This window comes from Natrix helvetica, assembly GCF_964273705.1.
Source record: "Natrix helvetica genome assembly, chromosome: 8".
Lineage (NCBI taxonomy): Eukaryota > Metazoa > Chordata > Lepidosauria > Squamata > Natricidae > Natrix > Natrix helvetica.
In genome coordinates this window covers 2,768,605-2,784,962 of record NC_138559.1, presented here as the reverse complement: position 1 = coordinate 2,784,962, position 16,358 = coordinate 2,768,605, and the positions used below count along the sequence as shown (strand labels likewise).

Below are 16,358 nucleotides of genomic sequence, written 5' to 3'. Positions count from 1 at the left end.
TCATATTATCACCACTCTATTTTTTCTTTTCACCCTCCCTCCATTCTCTACTTCCTTCCTTCCTCCTCTCCTTTCCTTTTCCTATCCCTAACCCTATACAAATTGGCTATACAAATTGGAACTTATCAAATGGCAGAATGGATTGTTTATTATTATTATTAGAGCCCCTTCAGGAGTTTCTCCCCTGCCAGTCCGAGGTGGCCGAAGAGGAAAGGCACTGTCCAAATTCCCTACATCATCTCCTATAAATACGGTAAGCAGCAAACGCTGGAAAAACTTCTACATGGATGTGTTGAAAGAAACGTCCTTCTGGGTTCAGTTCCAAGTGGGGGAAAAGACACTGGAAACACGGAGGCTGCTTTGGAAAGATGGTTTAATGGTGGTCAGGATCACGTGGCTTGAGCTCCTGAACAGAAAAGGGGGATCAGATGCTTCCAGATGTTGGGTGAAGAAGAAGAAGAAACAGGGATGCTGAAAGTCCCTGGTTTTCTGCCCTCTCTGGCCTTTGATCTTGATCTTATACTCTGATTGGGTGTCAGACTCCCATAGGGCCGTACAGGGGCAACTCTCTAGGCTGTGCTTTGAGTCCAGGTTTGGTTGAGTATTGCTTCTTCCCAGGTGCCCTGTGGTGAGATGGGCAAAGGGCTAATACTATCATGCTTTAATCCCATCATCACCCTGGAGCTGAAGGGGGGAGGTCTTTGTTATGTAGAATAGACTGACACAGGCTTTTTAATGGCCTATTGACAAAGGTGGGGGCTATTGAGAGTGAGTCTGCTTCCTGCTTAAAAACCTGTTTTTCCATTTCTTATCCAGAGAAAATATAATATTCTGCTTTTTCAATATTTCCCAGGATATTTCATTTTTCAGGGAGAGGGGTGGGTTTTAACTTCCCACAGATGAAAAGAAACAATAGCACGCATCCATCTTTTGGAAGGATGAGAGTTAAAAGGTGACCTACAAGATCCCTTCCGACTGTGATTCTGTTATTCTGAAAACTTTGGTGACATGAAAACAAACAAGGGCATTCTTCTTCTTCCGGTAATTTTAATGGCAAAATAAATCATTGCAAAGTCCAGAGGTTCCACTGCCGTGGTGTTTGTCCACTGCTTCTGGACTCCTATGGTTTGCTTTTTCAACTGGGAGATCTCTAGCCAGGAACTTAAACCAGGATTCTTGGTTGGATCGAATCCATCTAACGAGTGGCCATTTGAATGGGGTCTAAGTCTCGTGGTCCCAGTTCAGGTGGCAGCTGAACATGAAGATAATTTGGAAACTTAGTTTGAATGTCCTGTTTATTTCTGTGTTTCTTTGATTTAGATTTCACCTTTCCCTAAGGAGTTCAAGGTGGTATATGTAGCACTCTGTTTTTCTTCCCTTCTTTCCTTCCTTCTTTCCTTCCTTCCTGTCTCTTTCCTTCCTTCCTTCCTTCCTTCCTTCCTTCCTTCCTTCCTTCCTTCCTTCCTTCTTATTTTCTTTTTTTCTTTCTTTCTTTCTTTCTTTCTTTCTTTCTTTCTTTCTTTCTTTCCTTCCTATCTCTTTCTTTCTTTCCTTCTTTCCTTCCTCTTTCTTTCCTTCCTTCTTTCTTTCTTTCTTTCCTTCCTTTCTATCTCTTTCTCTCTCTTTTCTTTCTTTTCTTCCTTCCCTCCCTCTCTCTCTCTCCCTCCCTTTTTACTTCCTCCCTCTCTCCCTTCTCTCTCTCTTTCCTCCCTTCCTCCCCTCCCTCCCTTCCCTCCTTCCCTCCCTTCCCTCCCTCCCTTTCTTCCTCCCTCCCTCCCCCCTCCTTAATTTCTCCTTCATCCTTTCTACGAATTGGGGAAAGTGTTTTCTCTCCCCCCCCACCCAATTTTGAATTGTCTATTCCAGGCAGACAGAGTGTGAAGATCATCAAGGAAGCATTTGAAGACTTTGCAAGATTCACTTGCATCCAGTTTGTCCCTTATTCCTACCAGAGGGACTTCATCTCCATCGTCCCTCTGTCTGGGTGAGTAATAACCGAGGAGGCACCTGGCGGAAGCTCATTGGCTTCCTGTCTCAAATCTTGCTTCTTCCTGCACAATGGTAGACTTCTTCTTTCATGAACTGATCACCCCAAGGGGGGCTTTTTCAGACGGCCTCCCTCAGTTGAAATCCAATTCTTTTTTTTCTCTCCCCCCCCCCCACGTTTTTTTAAAAAATAACACCTAAAAATTCCATTTTCAATTAAATAGTGTGTTGCCTGGGCACAAATACTTTTAGGAAATAGTGTTGGAAGAAATGTCCTCCTGGGTTTGGTTCCAAGAGGGGAAAAAGACACCTGGACACTGCAACCCTCCTAAGTATGAATTGGGGGATGCTGCAATGATCATAAGTGAGAGAAATGATGATCTATTTAAAGAAACTGTTCTTGACTTCTTCTACTGCTTTGGAGGTGTGTGTTTTAAACTTTGCATCTTGCTTGAGCTCTCAGACAGCTTAATGGCCCGTTTACCATAAGTCTACTGTATGCATAGTATGGCAAATGGCCGAGTCATTTTTATTTAAAGAGGAGCCTGTTTTGCTCTGGGCATTAGCTCCATCTAATCTGCAATGCAACATCTCAATGCTTCGTTTTCCCAGCTGCTTCTCCAGCGCGGGGCGCATCGGAGGCATGCAGGTGCTGTCTCTGGCTCCAGACTGCCTGAAGAGGGGCAAAGGAGTGGTGTTGCATGAGCTGATGCATGTCCTGGGATTCTGGCACGAGCACTCCAGGGCTGACCGAGACAAATACATCAGCATTTCCTGGAATGAAATCTTGACTGGTAAGAGATGGGGCCGCTCTCCAAACCACATTGGGTTAGAGGAAGGGCTTTGGCCTGGCTTGCAAAGGATCTCCCCATCAACTATCCAAAGAGACTGGGCAGTCCCTTATCTGGAATGGTATGGGGTCTCCTGCTTGAGCAGGAGGCTGGACTAGAAGAGCTCCAAGGTCCTTCTCCTTCTCTTCTCTTCTCTTCTCTTCTCTTCTCTTCTCTTCTCTTCTCTTCTCTTCTCTTCTCTTCCTACTCTACTCCACTCTACTCTATTCTACTCTATATTCTGTTCAGTTCTGTTTTTATCCTGTTTATCCTATCCTATTCTACTCTCCTTTCCTCATCTAGTCTATTCTCTATACATCTTCTCTTCTCTTCTCTCTATATTTTTTATTCTATTCCATTCTATCCTATCCTATCCAGTTGGGATAGGCTTAACAGAATAACAGAGCTGGAAGGGACCTTGGAGGTCTTCTAGTCCAACCCCCTGCTCAAGCAGAAGACCCTATCCCATTTCAGACGAATGGCTGTCCAATCTCTTCTTGAAAGCCTCCAATGATGGAGCACCCACAACTTCTGAGGGCAAGTCATTTCACTGATTAATTGTTCTCACTGTTAGGAAATTTCTCCTTAGTTCTAGACCAGTCCTCTCCTGAAGAAGCTTCTTGAATGAGAAGTGAAACGTCTTCAAAGAAAAACCAGAAAGTCCAGTTGCCTCTTGAAAAAAAGCACCTTTGGGACACCCCCCCCCTTAGGAACCTCTCAAATTTAAGATAAGATCCATGAAAGTTAGGTTAAAATTAAAACTGCAATTTAAAAATTATGTCTACACGTTATTATAAAAAGGTAAAGGTTCCCCTCGCACATATGTGCAAGTCGTTCCCGACTCTGGGGTGCGGTGCTCATCTCCGTTTCAAAGCCAAAGAGCCAGCGCTGTCTGAAGACGTCTCCGTGGTCATGTGGCCGGTATGACTAAATGCTGAAGGCGCACGGAACGCCATTACCTTCCCACCAAAGGTGGTCCCTATTTTCCTACTTGCATTTTTATGTGCTTTTGAACTGCTAGGTTGGCAGAAGCCGGGACAAGTAAAGCAGTGGCTCAGTGGCTAAGATGCTGAGTTTGTTGATCAGAAAGGTCAGCAGTTTGACGGTTCAAAATGCTGTTTCCCCCAAAATAACATCTCCCCAGATAATAAGCCCAGTCGGTTTTTGAGCGCATGCTCTAAAATAAGCCCTCCGTGAAAATATTGCCACACAGCTCACCGCCTCCTCTACCTCAAAAATAATAAAACCTCTCCCAAAATAAGGCCAAGCGCTTATTTTGGAGGATAAAATGAAAATAACACCCTGTCTTATTTTGGGGGAAACACGGTACACATTATTGTAGTCCAGTACAATTATAGGTTTATGTAAGCACCAGCTATGAGAAGGTAGTTCTAGATGCAATGGAAAACTTATCCATCCCTGTGTTTAAATTTTGCCTAATTTGCACCTATTTTTTAAAAATTGTCTTTGAATCTCAGTTGCTGGTTGTCTGCCAAGTTGACTCCTAGATGATTAAAAATGCCCTTGTTGATTTTTCAGGCTTTGAAATTAACTTCATCAAGAACTGGAACACCAACATGCTGGACGATTATGACTATTCCTCCATCATGCATTATGGGAGGTATGGAAAATGTGTTTATTTATTCATATGACCACCCACTGGAGCCTCCCTCCACCGCTACTACCGGTTGGCCTGATCCGGGCCAAATTGGGAGCAATCCACCTCTCTTTTATATGTAGGAAATGCTTTTTGGCAATCAAAGTCCTAAAATAACACATTAATCTTGCATGATACCCTACAGAACCTATACTGTACTGTAAATCTATATTTATCTATATTTATGTATTTATTTTGTGTTTTAATATGACTGTACACCGCCCCGAGTCCCTTCTGGGAGAGGGCGCGGTTTATAAATTAAATAAAAGTTAAAGTTAAGTTAATGGCAGTTAAATTTGGGGGTGATTTATGGGTTGGCTATTGTGTGTAGATTACTGGAGTGTATTGTATTATTTATATGGTTTTGTCTGTGTTTTGATATGCTTGGTGGGCTGTGCCCTGTAATAGTTACTTATTCATTCATTCTGTATTCAAGCTGCCTTGCCGGGAAAAATGACTGGTCTTTTTGTAGGAATAGCACCTCTTATTTTTACAAGAATATTTTCTGAGATGTTGCATTGCTACGGTTGCTCTCAATCCCTACAAATGTTGCCTTATAGGAGGCCAGGTGGCGCAGTGGTTAGAATGCAGTATTGCAGGCTAATTCACTGCTCACGGTCAGGAGTTGGATCCTGACAGGTTCAAGGTTGACTCAGCCTTGCATCCTTCCGAGGTCGCTAAAATGAGGACCCAAATTGTTGGGAGCAAGAGGCTGACTCTGTAAACCACTTAGAGAGGGCTGTAAAGCACTGTGAAGCAGTGTATAAGTCCAAATGCTATTCCTTCCTTCCTTCCTCCCTCCCTCCCTCCCTCCCTCCCTCCCTCCCTCCCTCTTAGTGGTTAGAATGCCGTATTGCAGGCTAATTCTGCCCACTGCCCATAGTTTGATCCTGACCGTCTCATTCATTCATTTCATTTCATCTATTAAATTTATAGACCGCCCCCTCTCCCCGAAGGGACTCGGGGCGGTGTACAGACAACAAAATAAAAAACAATATACAAAATTAAATACTCTTAGATACCCCTAAAATCAAATTAAATACTAGGCTGTACAGTATAATAAAAATTAAAAACAGCCTAAAAACCTACCCCTAAAAATTTAAAATACAGGCTAAGTTGAACAGGTGGGTCTTAAGTTTCTTGCGGAAGGAGCGGAGATCGGTGGTTATTCTAATATCGGGGGGGAGGTCATTCCAGAGGGTCGGGCCCATCACAGAGAAGGCCCTACTCCTGGGCGTCGCCCGCTGGCACTGCCTAGTGGACGGCACCCGGAGGAGTCCCTCCCTGTGAGAGCGAATCGGCCGCAGGGATGTATGGGGCAGGATGCGATCCCGCAAATACCTAGGTCCTGTGCCATGGAGCGCTTTAAAGATGATAGTCAACACCTTGAAACGCACCCGAAAAGCCACAGGTAGCCAGTGCAGCCCGCGCAGGAGAGGTGTTGCATGAGAGTACCTAGTACCTCCCATAATTGCCCACGCGGCCACATTCTGGACCAACTGCAGCCTTCAGGTGGATCTCAAGGGAAGCCCCATGTAGACAGCATTACAATAGTCCAGTCGGGACGTCACAAGCGCATGGGTGACTGTGTGAAGGGCGTTCCGGTCCAATAGGGGACACAATTGGCGCACCAGGCGAACCTGGTGGAACGCCCCCCTTGCCACGGCTGTCACATGGTCATCCATTGACAGCCGGGCATCTAGGAGGACGCCCAAATTGCGTGCCCGCTCCACGGGGGCCAGCTGTTCGCCCCTGATGGCCAGTGATGGAACCCACTGGTTGAACCGGGGCGCCGGTAACCACAGCCGTCTTGGAGGGGTTGAGCTTGAGTCTGTTACTTCCCATCCAGACCCGTACGGCCTCCAGACACCGGGACATCACTTTGACGGCATCGTTGGGGTGGTTCGGGGTAGAGATGTACAGCTGAGTGTCGTCAGCGTACAGATGGTACTCGACCCCAAAACCCCGAATGATCTCACCCAGCGGCTTCATATATGTGTTGAACAGGAGGGGCGAGAGGACCGACCCCTGCGGCACCCCACAAGTGAGCGGCCTCAGGGTCGACCTCTGCCCCCCTGTCAGCACACATTGCGCTCGGCCAGAGAGGTAGGAGGAGAACCACTGCAAAACGGTGCCCCTCACCCCCAACCCCTCTAGACGATGCAATAGGATACCATGGTCGATGGTATCAAAAGCAGCTGAGAGGTCTAATAGGACCAAGATGGAGGAGCAACCCCCATCTCTGGCCCTCCAGAGATCATCCACCAACGCGACCAAAGCCGTCTCTGTGCTGTGGCCGGGCCGGAAACCGGACTGGCGCGGGTCTAGATAATCAATTTCCTCCAAGTGGCGTGGGAACTGTTGTGCCACCACACTCTCTACAACCTTCGCCAAAAAGCAAAGGTTGGAGACAGGACGATAGTTAGCTAATATAGCTGGGTCCAGGGAAGGCTTCTTGAGTAGGGGCCTCACCACCGCCTCTTTTAAGACGGCCGGCAAGAACCCCTCTCTCAAGGAGGCGTTGACTAACTCCTGGAGCCAGCCTCGTGTGACCTCCCAGGATGCCAGTATAAGCCAGGAGGGACACGGGTCCAATAAACATGTAGTGGCTCGCAGTCACCCACGCAACCTGTCCATATCATCGGCAGTAACAGAGTCAAACTCCTCCCAGAATGGTCCTTCAAGACTCGCCTCCGGCGTCCCTTCTAGACCACTGAAGGGGACCCACTCGCTACGGATCTGAGCAATTTTGTCCTGCAGATATTCCTCAAATTCCTCTGCTCTACCCTGCAAGGGGGCTTCCTGCGGCCTCTGTAAAAGGAAGGAGCGGGTCACCCGAAACAGGGCGGCAGGGCGGTTATCTGCAGACGCAATAAGAGCGGCGCAATATTGACGCTTGGCCACTCTTAATGCCACAAGGTAGGTCCGTAAATAGGCTCTCACCTGTGTTTGGTCTCAAGGTTGACTCAGCCTTCCATCCTTCCAAAGTGAGTAAAATGAGGACCCAGATTGTTGGGGGAAGAGGCTGACTCTGTAAGGAGCTTAGAGATGGCTGTAAAGCACTGTAAAGCAGTATATAAGTCTAAGGACTATTGCCATTTTCTTTTTTCCTTCCTTCCTTCTGTAGGAAGTTATCACCTAGCCCTCTCCCAGAAAAATGAAATATCCTAGGAAATATTGATAAGGCAGAATATTATATTTTCCTGGATGTGAAAAAGGGAGAAACACATTTTAAACACAGAGTAAATTCCTACAGCTTCCAGCCCATCCCCACTTTATCAATGGGCCATTAAGAAGGCCAAGCTAGTCCACTTTACATAATAAAGAGTTCTCCCCTTCAGCTCCAGGGGGGATGGGAATGAAGGCAGGATAATATTGCCTTTTACTCAACTGACCACATGGCATCTAAACTCAATCAAACCTGGATTCAAAACAGCCTAGAGGGTTGCCCCTGCATGGGCCCATGTGAGTCTGGCAACCAATCAGAATACATTTCTTACACAGGAACAGGAAACAGATAGGTGGGGCAGAACAGATTATAAAAATCCCTGCAAGCCCTTCTTCTGGTCTGCTCTTCTCCCTCTCTTCCCTTCTCTTCTCTTCCCTTCCCTTCTCTTCTCCACCAACATTGAAGCATGTGATCACCTTTGCTGTTCAGGGCTCAAGCCATGTGGTCCTGTCCACCATTAAACCATCTTTCCAAGCAGCCTCCATGTCTCCAGTGTCTTTTTCCCCACTTGGAGCCGAACCCAGAAGGACATTTCTTCCAACAATTGGCGACCCACAGATGGGACTCCAAGCTAGCCTAACAAATGGATATGGCCCAGGTAAGCCTCCCATGCCGGCACAGACCCCATTGAGTCTGTGGGTGGACTTTATCTTGGCCTTAACCATTTGGATCTAGGCTTTAAAGGGGTTTTGAGTTTGAGCTCAAAGGCTGCCTGGAAAGAAGGTGAGTACCTCTAAATTTTAATTCTCTAAAATTTAATGTTAAAGCATGGCAAAGCGTGGAAATGTGTGTATGCCTGCATGTGTGTGAGTGATGAAATCTTTCTCCCAATCACAGCTGGATCCTGGTTCCTCTGTGTGTTTTACCAAGAGAGCCTGGAAAGCATTAGGGTCAGGCCAGAGCATGGACCTTCTGTTAGGGAAAGGAGAGTGTGTGTGAAAATGGATGGAAAAGTGAATGAATTTTGCTGTTGTTGTTGCTTTTGTCCTGTGAAAAAAAGCAAAGGCCCATTGTGTGTAAAGAGAGAAGGAGGTGCTAGTACTAACTGCAGAGGGGCAGAGGTCCTCCCCAGATCACCTTTTTGGATCTGGAAAACCTTAGCAGAATTCCCTACGAGGAAAGGGGCCGAATACTTCGTTGAGGGAATCGAAGTCCTTCCCGGAATTTTTTTATGTCCGAAAACTTACGGCAGGTGGCACCCGGCTAGGCCAAAGTGAGCCCTGCATGTAAAGGGTCATGGGAAGCGTTAGCTCGTGGGTGGCCAGAAGTGCCCTCGGAGATTTCCTTAGATGCCAAGATTTTGGGTGAGAGCAAGGAAATTGTGTGAGAAATGGGCTTTGCTGAAAGGGAAACTAATTTGGCTACATAAAGGTACTTAAAAGAAAAGGGAAATGTTGAAATGTTTCTTTTTTCTCTTGTCTGTCTCTTTCTCTGTCTTCTATGCAACCACGTGGTTTTTGTTTTTTTTAAGATTTGTGCCTTCCCCAATTTAACTGAGATTCATGGCGGGAATGAGTTTTGTTATCTCCTCATGAGTTTTGTTGTTTCCTCTTTGTCTGTGTGTGTATGTCTAAGTCTTTGTGCACCCTCAAGGTAATTGTAACTAAGATGTCTCCAATCCAAAAGACAAGAATTTTAAAATGTTCAAAGAAGGTTCAAAGAAAGGAGTAAACTGGCAGAAATTGCCTTTGCTCAGTTTGTTGGGCCTAGAAAACTAACTGAAACTGGGAGGGGTCTTTATTTTGTGTCTGTTCTGGCCAGCAGAAACAGAGTAAAGATTTTTTTTTCCTTCCTTCCTTCCCTATACCTTAAAGTAACAACCCAGGAAATGTTTTAAGCTCATTTGCAAGGAAAGTTTCATCCTTGCATTGCATTTATTGTGTGTCTAAATGATTTTACCTGTTCATTTCTTTCCTGGAGCATGTGAATCCAGACCCCATTTCTCATCTGTGATATCCCCATAATGTTTATCTGTTTATCTGCTGAGTAACTGATGGTTTTATTTTTTTCAAACTCTGCCTGCAAGCTATCTACCCCCCCCCCCACGCCCCTCCCTTACCTCTAATCCTCCAACAATGCCTTTTCTGTGGGGGAGGGAACCTTGTTCTCATGTTTTTCAGCCCTAGAAGATTGTACTCTTCAGGTGAGTATAGATTTTTTTTTCCTTTTGGGGGGAGGAGGAGAGTGTTGCCTTGTGTGTGCATGTATGAAATGAAGGAAATTCCTACTAAAGGTTTGCCTTCAACCTGAGTAAAAAACCCTTTGCACATTTTTCTGACCAACCTACTCTATTAGTCCTAAAGTAAAAACCTGGCCTCCAGAAGGCAGTTTTGATTTAGATTTTGTCAACAAATTTGCTGATTTTCTGGCCACCATCAGATGAATCAAGGGCCCCACCCAGATGCAAATGATGTGTTAATGAAAGTCTCCATACATCTTGGATCTTTAAAAATATGCCAGCGTGTGCTGGGAGCGCCAACCTAGAACCCTGGCTGAATGCAAACAATGTGTGGACAAACATCTCTGTACATTGTTTCTATACACCTTGATATTTAAAAATGCCAGCGCGTGCTGGGATATCAAGATAGAATTTGGATCTTTAAAAATTAGCCAGCACAGCTGGCAGGTCCAAATTAGAAACGAACACCCCAGGGCAGAGACAGGCATTAACTATCTAGTGCTTAAGGAGATAGAACAGCCAGGTCACTTCAAGCAAAAGTAAGAAATTTAGCAGGTAATAAGGTAAAGCCTGTCTGAATGGAAGACCTAGGTAATTGGACTTGATTAATTTGATGTAATGTCTGTTAAGAAATTCTTAGGTGTGCATCTAGGTGTGCACCTCCCCCAGGCCTGAAAGTGTTGTTTAATGGTATTTGTGTATGTATGTGTGTGTGTGTGATCATTTCCAGACCTGGAGGGAAGGTGAGATCCTCTAATAAAAGAAAATGAAGCTTGGTGGCTTGTGAAAAAAAAGCTTCCTGAAATACCTATGATTGTTTGGCATGAGCAAGCACGAAGGTCTGATTGCAATATGAATGTGAGTATGTGTCCCTCATGCCCCAGGGAGTGATAAGTGAATGGATCCAGAGAACCACGTGATTGCCTGTGTGAATCCCCCCCCCCCCCCAATCTTCCTTCTGGGTCATTCTTTGGAGGGAAGTAGGAAAGGCGGGGAGAATGAGTGTCTGCTCATTTTTACCATGAGTGTGTGTATGAAACGCCCCAGTGATACCTGTGAATGCCTCTGGGCATTCCCCCCCTCCTTCTTTCCCTCCCCTCCTTCTTTCCCTCCTTCCTTTTGGGTCAGTAAAGGAGGCTAAATTTTTTCTCCTCACTTTAACCACATTTTTTTCCCCTCTCTTCTGAGAAATTTGGAGTAAATGGGTGATCTGCTCCCGCTTACCTTTCACTATTGTGATCTTTTATCTGCATATAAAATTATGCAGTTACATTTCTTTGCTCTGAATACAATTTTGATTTTTTTTTTCTTGAAATTTTTGAGGTTTAAAATGCTTAATTAAACCTATAAAAAGGAATGATTTTGAGATATTTTGCTTACACTTGTAAATGTTTTAACATACTTAATGAGAATTTGCTTCCATCTGAATGGAATTTGATATTTTGGAGTGTTGACTCAAAGTACCTTTTTTTTAATTGCAATTTTTTTTAAAGCTGTTTTTCTTCCCTCCCTCTTTTACACCTGAGTGCATTTTTAAACGCTTATGAGTCAAGGTGCTCTACCCTATGATATTTTATTTGTTTGTTTGTTTGCAACACAAGTTGTTGTCCGTCTTGGAAATTTACTCATCTTACTGCAAAAGTGTTTCAATCATACAGGCAGTGGGAATGTCATGTTCCATGAAATTTACATCGTCTACTTCCTGAAATAATGTTTGGATTTCCACACTTGGACAGAATGGGTGATATTCCACAACATGAGACTAAAGATATGTCTGTAAAGAACTGTATTCTTGGCCTCTCCTCTTTTTTTTTACCTCAGAAACAAAGGACTGCTAGCTCAAACCATAACTCTCAATTTGCTGCTGGTGATTGCCTCCTGATAAAACCTGACATGAGGAAAAAAAACTTAGCCAAGCCTGGGACAGACTGCCAAGACTGACTGACCACTCTTACCAGCAAGCCAAGCCTAGTACCATCCAGCAGACATGAAAGAACCCTGAAGGAGATGAAGAAGTAAAGACCAAAAGACTCTCTTCTATCCCCAGAAGGCAGCTGTAAAGACTATGGGGGAGGGTGGAAACTGATTGTAAAGTTTTGTTTCTTTGCCTCCTTCACAGAAATTGTAAGGTCTTCTTTCCTGTCTCATTTATATTGTAATCAGTTTAATGTATTCATGTAAGAATTGTATTTGAGAATGGCTAGCACAGCAAGTTCCGAACACCTTAGATTTCTGGCTGGTGGGAGGGAAATTTATCCAAAATATCTGTATTTTCTGTATTTTGAAGCAGACACACACACACACACACACACACACACACAAAGAGAGAGGGAGAGAGAGAGAGTCCCCATTCAGAATTAGATTGAAACTATCTCCTTGACTTAACTCCACAAAGCTTTTCCTAGGTTGATTTTGCCCTTGCACAAAAGCAGATATCTCCCTTTTAATCCCATGGGGGAGGGTCAGTTCCCCTCAGGCAATTCCCCCACTTGAAGAGTAGCAGAAAGGATCTTCAAAAACTCAAACCCTGACAGTGACTCCCCCCCCCCCCCAAAAAAAAATGATGTTGCCCAGTAAAGCAGGACATGTTGCACTGGTGGTCTCTGATAGGAGTCCCTGGGCTCATTGTGTGTAACTTTAAAAAAAAATACTAAATAGCTTGTATTGCACACTAGCTAAACTCAATTTGGCCTCACTAAAATAGGAGCCAGGGCAAGTTAAAGAAATCCCTTGGAAATGGGCAGCCTGTACTTCTTTAAAAGGAAGAATCCTTCAATGGCTGTGAAGTTTTTTTGGGACTTCTGCTTGCTTGTAGTCTGGAAGCTCACAGAAAGTGATATCAAACACCTGAAAATAATTGGCATGGTAAATTGGATATTGTAAATTTCTTTCCAGAAATTGTGCCCTGGTTGCTAAGACCTTCATGGTTGAAAGCTCTCTGGGAGCCACTGAAGGGATCCTTCTGCTGTCTCTTTCAATGCCTTTCCATCAGAAAAATTAAGTTTCCCTGATCTGACCAATTTTATCTTTTGTCAAAAACATGTGCGTTCCACTCACATTTTTTTGAAAAAAAAAAGGAGGGATTGTAGGAAGTTATCACCTAGCCCTCTCCCAGAAAAATGAAATATCCTAGGAAATATTGATAAGGCAGAATATTATATTTTCCTGGATGTGAAAAAGGGAGAAACACATTTTAAACACAGAGTAAATTCCTACAGCTTCCAGCCCATCCCCACTTTATCAATGGGCCATTAAGAAGGCCAAGCTAGTCCACTTTACATAATAAAGAGTTCTCCCCTTCAGCTCCAGGGGGGATGGCAATGAAGGCAGGATAATATTGCCTTTTACTCAACTGACCACATGGCATCTAAACTCAATCAAACCTGGATTCAAAACAGCCTAGAGGGTTGCCCCTGCATGGGCCCATGTGAGTCTGGCAACCAATCAGAATACATTTCTTACACAGGAACAGGAAACAGATAGGTGGGGCAGAACAGATTATAAAAATCCCTGCAAGCCCTTCTTCTGGTCTGCTCTTCTCCCTCTCTTCCCTTCTCTTCTCTTCCCTTCCCTTCTCTTCTCCACCAACATTGAAGCATGTGATCACCTTTGCTGTTCAGGGCTCAAGCCATGTGGTCCTGTCCACCATTAAACCATCTTTCCAAGCAGCCTCCATGTCTCCAGTGTCTTTTTCCCCACTTGGAGCCGAACCCAGAAGGACATTTCTTCCAACACTTCCTTCCTCCCTCCCTCCCTTCCCCTTTCTCCTTCTCCTTCCTGGTTCCGCAGTGGTTAGAATTGCAGTATTGCAGGTTGACCCTGCCCATTGCTAGGAGTTTGATCTTTGATTCAGCCTTCCATCCTTCCAAGGTTGGTCAAATGAGGACCCAGATTGTTGGGAAACAATAGGCTGACTCTATAAACTGCTTAGAGAGGGCTGTAAAGCACTGTGAAGCAGTATATAAGTCTAAGGGCTATTGCTGTCTTGTTAGGTGCATGTTACTCAAGGACCCAATCAAGGAAGAGATTTAGCTATTTTAACTCTCTGGAAAGGGGATATATTTTGATCAAGAGATACCCAGAAGAGGGATGTTGAAAGGCAAATTTAGAGGTTCTTTTTCCTCAACAGGTTCCTGAGATGACTAAAAGTCTCACCCAACTTATTCCCTCTTAGAATGTCTTTTTTTTTTAAAAGGTACCATGCCACTTTAAAATGAGGAATTTGCATTTGAAAAGGCTACACTGGGGTTTCAGATAATATGACATTTAAACAAAGGAGTGTGCACTTAAAAAAATAACTTTGGGGCTAATTCATCTTCATTATTACAGAAATTAGGAGCGATTCATGGAAAGCATTAGGAATGCAAATGACTGTAACATTTTCCCTTTTAAAAAAAGTAGAGAAGATTGACATATTATTATGAGCAGTGTTTTTTTATTGAAAAGTTTTAATAGAATTTACAGATATTTCCCCTTCCCCTTCCCTCCCTCCATCCCAACCCTGCCACCCCTCCAACTCTCCCTCCCCCCAACTTCCCAGAGCAAAATAAAGGGTATAAACATTTAACAATCATACACTAACATAAGCTAATTAACTATAACATCTTACCTCCCTCTTGTATTTTAACTCCCCTTTTATTAAGCTAAATTTGGATAAACTATAACATTCCTTATTCATTCATAAGCTAATTGAAGTTCCTTAGTCCAATGTTTATTTGAATATAGTCAATCCATCTTCTCCATTCCAACTTGTGTTTCTCCTCTGAATAGTCTTTCCAATATGCTGACATTTTAGCCGTCTCTGCTAAATTAACTACTTTTAACGTCCAATCTTGAATAGTAAGCAATTCTTCCTTCTTCCAGCAATCTTGTCGCCATTATCAAATTCAGAATCAAATTAGTCTCTATAATTGTACAGTCTGTAATTATACCTAGCAAAAGCAACTGAAGAGTGAACTTTATCCTCTTTTTGAGAATATTTTAAATAATCCACCATATTTTTATCCAAAATGCTTTAGCTTCTTTACAAATCCACCATACATAAAAATACATAGCATCAACACAATCACATTTCCAACATTTAAATTATAAATTGGGATACACACAAGCTAACTTTTTAAGATTTAAAGACCGTCTATAAAACATCTTATAAAAACTCTCTATCAAGTTTTAATCTTGCATAAATTTTTCATTTCTTACCCAAATCTTTTCCCATATTCTTATCATTATTAGACAAAATTATCAATACCTTTCCACCATTCTTCCATATTTGCATCTTTTCCCCCTTTTTTAAAAAATCTTGGCATCATTTAAAGAAAAAATAAAAACTTAAACAAGACTTTCATTTTACTACTATTATCCTTCCCAGCAAAAACTATTGTAAGTTCATCCATTTATCCATCTCTACCTATATTTTGTGCCATAGTGGTCATAATTATACTTATGTAATCTCCCATTTAAAATTGTAATATAGAGTCCTAAGTGGATAACCTTTTTTACTATTTCACATCCTGTTATTTTTCTGATTCTTCTTTTGGATTTATCCTGGGGATGGTGAGTATCCAGCCTTTAGTACATTACTGTAAAAATCTTTTGCCTTCCAAACTGAATTAAGACGATATCTTTCTTCTAAATAATTCACCACCAATCCGGCTGGGGCCTCCCATCTATACTGTATCTGGCGATTTCTAAGTTCATCAACTAGGAATGCATAATCCTTTCTGGATCTCAATATTTTAAAAGGAATTTCCTTCAGTACTGCCACCTCCTGTCCTGCCACCTGTAGTTTGCTTTCGTAAGTCGCTTGTAATATTCCATTCCTTGTTTTCCTAGTAACAAAATAGATTACAATATCTCTTGATAGTTGTCTCTGTCTGACAATCCATGAATTAACACGATAATTTTTTTCAATCTGCCAATCATATTCTGCTTTTGGTTCACCACTTAACTGAGCGAAAGCTTCTGCAAAGATTTCTTTCAAATTTTCTTGGTTATCTTCTTTCAGGCCTCTTATTCTCAAAGCAAATTCCATCGCTCTGTATTGTATCATTGTAACTTCTGCCTCTGATTTTTCAATCTTGATTTGAATCTCATCAACTTTATTCTCCAAATTCACATTAGACTGAGTAATTTCTTCCACCCTGTCGTCCAATGATGTTACAAAAGCAAACAACCCTTAAACACATCCACTATATCCTCTCTTATTTGTTGATTGCGGGTTTGAATTAAGTCCTTAATTTCAGACATTTCATCAGACACATTTTTAAGGGCAGATGTGATTTTTTCTTGCAAAAACGAGGCTTGTGCTTTTAAAGTACCTTGGAGAGTTTCAAATGTCACTGTTTGTGTATCCGCTAAAGATAATAAAGACAGCAATTTAGGTGCCAGGACCAGGTGACTTCCAGCATTCTTAGAGGCACTTATTTTGATTTGTTTTGAAGGCATTTCCGAATATTCAAATCATACTTTCCAACAAGC

General features: G+C 43.0%; 1 protein-coding gene across 2 annotated transcripts in view; it reads left to right on the top strand.

Annotated features, from left to right (window-relative positions):
• Positions 1–16,358, top strand: part of ASTL (astacin like metalloendopeptidase) — a 37,786-nt gene that overhangs the window by 9,969 nt on the left and 11,459 nt on the right. For both annotated transcript variants that reach the window (XM_081960931.1, XM_081960932.1), the window contains 4 exons: positions 163–253; positions 1,867–1,984; positions 2,599–2,780; positions 4,356–4,437. In XM_081960931.1, coding sequence (XP_081817057.1) covers positions 163–253; positions 1,867–1,984; positions 2,599–2,780; positions 4,356–4,437 — 473 coding nt within the window. The remainder of the gene's footprint in view (positions 1–162; positions 254–1,866; positions 1,985–2,598; positions 2,781–4,355; positions 4,438–16,358) is intronic.